A 6,972-nucleotide genomic window follows, 5' to 3' on the forward strand; every position below is an offset into this window, starting at 1 on the left:
ATATCAATATACAAACTTAGTCGAGCCTTCGAACCACTCAAAACAACATCAAAATACCAAATTACCCTCGGATTCTAGCCTAAGAACTTCTAAACTTCCGAATTCCACAAACAACGCCGAAACCCACCAACCCTCGTCCGAATGATGCTGAATTTTACACATACGTCACAAATGACACCACGAACCTAATACAACTCTTGGAATTTCACTCCGACCCCGATATCAAAATTTTCCACTGTCGACCGAAATCGCCATATTTTCAACTTTCGCCAATTCGAGCCCAATTCCACTATAGACCTCCAAATCACATTCCAAACGCGCTCTTAAGTCCAAAATTACCTAACGAAGCTAATGGAATCATCAGAATTAAATTCTGAAATTGTTTACACATAAGTTAACATCTGGTTGACTCTTCTAACTTAAGCTTCTACTTTAGAGACTAAGTGTCTCAATTCACTCCGAAACAACTCTAGACCCGAACCAACTAACATGATACATCATAATATAGACAAAAGCACAAAAGGAAGCAGAAATGGGGAAAACAGGGCTATAACTCTCGAAACGACCGGCCGGGTCGTTACATCATCCCCCTCTTAAATAACTGTTCGTCCTCGAACGGGTCTAGAAATATGCCTGGAGTCTCAAATAGGTGTGGATATCTGCTCTGCATCTCCCGCTCGGTCTCCCAGGTGGCCTCCTCCATAGGCTGACCTCTCCACTGCACCTTCACCGAAGCTATATCCTTTGACCTTAACTTTCGAATCTGCCGATCCAAAATGGTCACCGGCTCTACATCATAAGTCATATCACCCTCCAACTGAATCGTGTTGAAGTCCAAAACATGGGATAGATCGCCAACATACTTCCGGAGCATGAAAACATGAAACACTGGATGCACACTCGACAAGCTGGGTGGCAAGGTAAGCTTATAAGCCACCCTTATCCTATGAAGCACCTCAAAAGGCCCAATGAACTGGGGGCTCAACTTGCCCCTCTTCCCAAACCTCATAACACCCTTAATGGGTGACACCTTCAACAAAACCTTCTCCCCAACCATAAAAGACACATCACGGACCTTCCTGTCCGCATAGTTATTCTGCCTAGACTGCATCGTGCGAAGCCGCTCTTGAATCAATTTCGCCTTATCTAATGCATCCTGGACCAAGTCTGTACCCAAGAGCCTAGCCTCACATGGCTCAAACCATCCTACTGGAGATCTACACCTCCTCCCATATAAAGCCTCGTACGGAGCCATCTGAATACTTGACTGGTAACTATTGTTATATGCAAACTCTGCGAGCGGAAAGAACTGGTCCCATGAACCCCCAAAGTCAATGACACAAGCGCACACCATGTACTCCAATATCTGAATGGTGCGCTCGGACTGTCCGTCTATTTGAGAGTGAAAAGCTATACTCAACTCAACCTGAGTACCCAACTCTCGTTGCACGGCCCTCCAAAACTGCGATGTAAAATGAGTGCCCCTATCTGAAATGATGGAAACTGGGACACCATGCAAGCGAACAATCTCTCGGATGTAAATCTCAGCCAACCGCTCTAAAGTGTAAATAGTACCAACTGGAATGAAGTGCGCGGACTTGGTCAGCCGATCCACAATTACCGAAATAGCATCAAACTTCCTCAAAGTCCATGGGAGCCCAACTACGAAGTCCATGGTGATACGCTCCCACTTCCACTCTGGGATCTCTAATCTCTGAAGCAAGCCACCCAGTCTCTGATGTTCATACTTAACCTGCTGACAATTGAGACACCGAGCCACAAACCCAACTATATCTTTCTTCATCTGCCTTCACCAATAGTGCTGTCTCAAATCCTCGTACATCTTCGCGGCACCCGGATGGCTAGAATACCACGAGCTGTGGGCCTCCTCAAGAATCAACTCCCTGAGCCCATCTACATTAGGCACACATATCCGGCCATGCATCCTCAACACGCCGTCATCACCAATGGTCACATCCCTAACATCACCTCGCTGAACCCTATCCTGAAGAACGAGCAAGTGGGGGTCATCATACTGACGCTCCCTGATACGGTCATAAAGAGAAGACCTGGAGACCACGCAAGCCAATACCCGACTCAGCTTCGAAATATCCAATCTGATTAGCTGGCCCACTAAGACATGAACATCTAATGCCAAGGGCCTCTCTGCTGCCGGAAGTTATGCTAAATTCCCCAAACTCTCCGCCCGACGACTCAAAGCATCGGCTACCATATTGGCCTTTCCTAGATGGAACAAAATAGTGATATTGTAGTCCTTAAGAAGCTCTAACCATCTCCGCTGATGCAAATTAAGATCCTTCTGCTTCAACGGATACTGCAAACTCTGGTGATCAGTATAGATCTCACAATGAACTCCATACAAATAATGACGCCAAATCTTCAAGGCGTGAACAATGGCTGCTAACTCAAGATCATGGACATGATAGTTCTTCTCATGGGTCTTCAACTAGCGCGAGGCATAGGTAATCACCCTACCTTTCTGCATCAGAACACATCCAATACCTACCCTCGAGGCATCACAATACATGGTGTAAGAACCAGAAGCTGATGGCAGAACTAACACTGGAGCTGTGGTCAAAGAAGTTTTGAGCCTCTGAAACTCTCCTCACACTCATACGACCACCTGAATTGAGCACCCTTCTGGGTCAATTTGGTCAAGGCGATGCAATAGATGAGAAACCCTGAACGAACCGACGGTAATAACCAGCCAAACCAAGAAAGCTTTGAATATCGGTAGCTGAGGACGGTCTAGGCCAACTCTGAACCGCCTCTATCTTCTTCGGATCAACCTGAATACCCTCACTTGACACCACGTACCCCAAAAATGCTACTGAACCGAGCCAAAACTCACACTTGGAGAACTTTGTATAAAGTTTCTCCTCCCTCAATCTCTGTAATACAATCCTCAAATATTGGGCATGCTCCTCCTGGCTATGAGAGTACACCAGGATGTCATCAATGAATACAATAATTAATGAATCCAAATAGGGCTGGAATACACTGTTCATTAAATGCATGAACGCTGCTGGGGAATTGGTTAGCCCAAAAGACATCACCAAGAACTCATAAAGGCCATATCGGGTCCTGAAGGCTGTCTTAAGAATATCTGAATCTCGAATCTTCACCTGGTGATAACCGGACCTCAAATCAATCTTGGAGAACATCCTCGCTCCATGAAGCTGGTCAAATAAATCATCAATACGAGGCAGAGGATACTTGTTCTTGACTGTGATCTTATTCAACTGCCTGTAATCAATGCACATCCTCATAGAACCATCCTTATTCTTCACAAATAGAACCGGTGCACCCCAAGGTGACACACTAGGCCGAATAAACCCCTTGTCAAGGAGTTCCTAAAGCTGTTACTTCAACTCCGCCGGCGCCATACGATATGGTGGAATAGAAACGGGCTGAGTGCCCGGCACCAAATCAATACCAAAGTCAATATCCCTGTCAGGCGACATGCTCGACAGGTCTGCAGGAAACACATCTGAAAAATCATATACCACCGGAACTGAATCAATGGCAGGAGTCTCTGTACTAACATCCCTCACAAAAGCCAAATAGGATAGACAACCCTTCTCAACTATATGCTGAGCCTTCAAGTACGAAATCACTCTACTAGGTACATAGTCTATAGAACCGCTTCACTCAACTCTCAAAAATCCCGACATAGTCAACGTCACAATATTAGCGTGACAATCTAGAACAACATGGCATGAAGATAACCAATCCATACGTAATATAACATCGAAGTCAACCATACTGAACAGCAAAAGGTCCACTCGGGTCTCCAAACCCCCAATAGTCACCACACATGACCGATATATGATGTCCACAATAATTGTATCGCCCATAGGAGTAGATACATAGACAGATGAAACTAAAGACTCACAGGGCATATCCATACAATGAGCAAAGTATGAGGAAACATATGAATAAGTGGAACCTGTGTCAAATAATACAAAGGCATCTTTGTGGAAAACTGAGACAATACCTGTAATCACAGCATCTGAAGAAATAGCATCTGGTATGGCAGGAAGAGCATAGAAACGGGCCTGGCCACCCCCTGATCTGCCTCCCCCTCTCGGACGACCCCTAGCTGACTGGGCTCCTCCCCTAGCTGACTGACTCCTCTGTGGAGCGGGACCTCCCACTAGATGGAGACACTCTCTCCTCAGGTAACCAAACTCTTCACACTCATAGCAACACACCAATACTAGTGTTGGGGACCGAAGGGAGCCTCGAGTAACGGGATGACTACCATAAGGACCCGACATAGACGAACTCCGACCCGATGGAGCACGTGAAGAACTCTGCGCTGGTAGTGCACTGAATGATGACTGGCCTTACTGATGACTATGAGAACTATGACCAGATGATGCATCACGGTGAAATGGGCGAGCCGTCTAAGCTTGTATGAAATGATGACCTCTACCGTGCTGGAACTGACCCCCAAACGGAGCACCGCTGAATCCACCCTGACCAAGAGGCCTCTTGGCCTCCCTCTCAACCCTATCCTGATCGCGAACCATCTCAATCTGCCGAGTAATGTCGACAACCTCATCAAAGGTAGCACCAGACACACTCTCTCTGGTCATGAGCAACTGTAGCTGAAAAGTGAGACCATCAATAGACCTCATGATCCTCTCTCTGTCTGTGGGAACCAACCAGATAGCATGACAGGCCAACTCCGAGAATTGTATCTCATACTACGTCATAGACATATCACCCTGGCGAAGCCGCTCAAACTGTCTGCGCAGCTCCTCTCTGCGGGACCGAGGCACGAACTTTTCCAAAAAAACCACAGAGAACTGCTGCCAAGTAAGGGGTGTTGCGCCAACAGGCCTACGCCTCTCGTAAGTTTCCCACCATCTGAGTGCAGCCTTAGAAAACTGAAAGGTAGTGAATGAGACCCCATAAGTCTCTAGAATACCGGCTGCACGGAGTATCCTCTGACACATGTCCAAGAAGTCTTGAGCATCCTCTCTCTGTGCCACTAAAAGGTGGTAGCTGTGTCTCCCAAACCTCTCCAACCTATGCTGATCACATCCTCAGGCATAGCAGGAACCACATAATCCTGAGTAGCTAGAACCGGTTGGGCTGGTGGTGCCCCCGGTGTTTGGAGTTCCTGAACAACTTGCTCGGGTGTGCGAGCGACGGGAGACTGAGTGCATGTGCCTCCCCCGACCTGAGAAGTAGCTGCGGCCGTCGAGATAGAGACTGCCTGAGCAAGGCCGGTACACGCTATCAGAATCTGAGCTAGGGCCTCCTGGAGGCCTGGAATCACAATAGACACAGGTGGTGCCTGAGCGGGTGCATCATTGACTGGAATTTGGTCCTGATCTGGAACAACTGGTGGATCTGCAGGTACTTCCCCAGCTGCTGTGCGAGCTGCACCTCTGCCCCTACCATGACCTCTACCGTGACCTCGGCCTCTCGCGGCCCTAGCTGGTGGTGCTGGTGGCTGTCCATCCTGCCTGGTAGTATGAGTCCTCACCATCTGTGAGAGAATGAAACAACAAATATTTAGTTGCCAGAATCAACAGATTCGCACGAGAAGGATTCAAGAATGTGGAAGATTCCTAAAGGTTCTGCAGCCTCTCGAAGATAAGTACAGACGTCTCTGTACCGATCCGCAAAACTCTACTAAACCTGCTCATGACTCGTGAGACTTATGTAACTTAGAGCTCTGATACTAATCTGTCACAACCCAAAAATCTAACATGTCGTGATGGTGCCTATCGATGGCACTAGGCAAGCCGACTTTCCCAAAATATTCCAGTGATTCAATAAAAAGGTAGTTTAAAAATTTTTTCGTATCAGAAATTTCATAAAAACCAAAGTTGAACTCAATATAGAATCAAAATGCGGAAACCAGCCCCCAACATCAGGGTGTCACTAAGTCATGAGCATCTAGATAACCAAACTATAACAACCAGTGTCTAAGTATTAATACATGACATAAATAAATGTAGAACGAGAGACAAGGTCCTGCGGACGCCGGCAGCTACCTCGTAGTCTCCGGTATACTATCGCGCCCAAACTCAGCGACCTCCATGATCAAACACACCTGGATCTGCACATGAAGTACAAGGTGTAGTATGAGTACACCTACCTCAGCAAGTAACAAAAATAAATAAGGAACTGAGAAAACAAAGCCGAGCTACGCATAATACAGTTCTTTTCAGAAATTTCAGTAAAGGAATTTAGGCATGCTTTGAAATTGGTGTTTTAAAAAGAAAAACGTTTAAGCTCATGCGAAACAGTATAAGTCCTTCAAAACATCACAACAGAAATGACTAGCAACAATGTGCATCAATAAATAAAAGCAATACACAGCCTCACAGGGGCTACTGTCACTTATCTATCTTGACAGCTCAATCGCTCGGCTCTTAGCCTCAATACTCACACTCAAGGTGCCTGCGCTCACTGGGGGTGTGTACAGACTCCGGAGGGGCTCCTACAGCCTAAGCGCTATATTGCTGCGGTGTGGAGCTCGACCCAATACTGCTGCGGCGTGTAGCCCGATCCATATATTACTGCGGCGTGCAGCCCGATCCAAGTACTGTTGTGGCGTGCATCCCGATCCAATATCATTGCCCGAAGACTTGTTGCGGCATGCAACCCGATCCAACATTTACTGCAGCGCGCAACCCGATCCAACATATCTCACACAGCTCTCAACCCGGCACTCAGGCCCTATATCAATCACTAGCCTTTCCAGCCTCACAATTATCACAACAACAGCCCAAGCAAAGACTATAACAAGTACAAATCAAATCATGGGTGAGAGCCGGAACAAAAATGCATAAGCTAACAATGACTGAGTACAAGACAGCAATGTAACAGTCAATACAACAAGTTCACGACCACTGCGGGTCCCAACAGGGTTTCCATATAACCTAAGCACGGTTTCTAACATGCAAGACAGTCAATAACTCGAAAATA

At 46.7% G+C, this 6,972-nt stretch overlaps 1 protein-coding gene across 1 annotated transcript; it reads right to left on the reverse strand.

Moving 5' to 3' along the window:
• Nucleotides 1–3,383: 3,383 nt before the first annotated feature.
• On the reverse strand, nt 3,384–5,524 carry LOC138893156 (uncharacterized). Its single transcript, XM_070176929.1, has 3 exons — nt 5,050–5,524; nt 3,891–3,970; nt 3,384–3,620 (listed from the first exon to the last, which is right to left on the reverse strand). Exons 1-3 carry the CDS (start codon nt 5,522–5,524, stop codon nt 3,384–3,386), a joined length of 792 nt encoding a protein of 263 aa, XP_070033030.1.
• Nucleotides 5,525–6,972: the final 1,448 nt, after the last annotated feature.

The sequence above is a fragment of the Nicotiana tomentosiformis genome, chromosome 5, assembly GCF_000390325.3.
Source record: "Nicotiana tomentosiformis chromosome 5, ASM39032v3, whole genome shotgun sequence".
In the NCBI taxonomy this organism is placed as follows: Eukaryota; Viridiplantae; Streptophyta; class Magnoliopsida; order Solanales; family Solanaceae; genus Nicotiana; species Nicotiana tomentosiformis.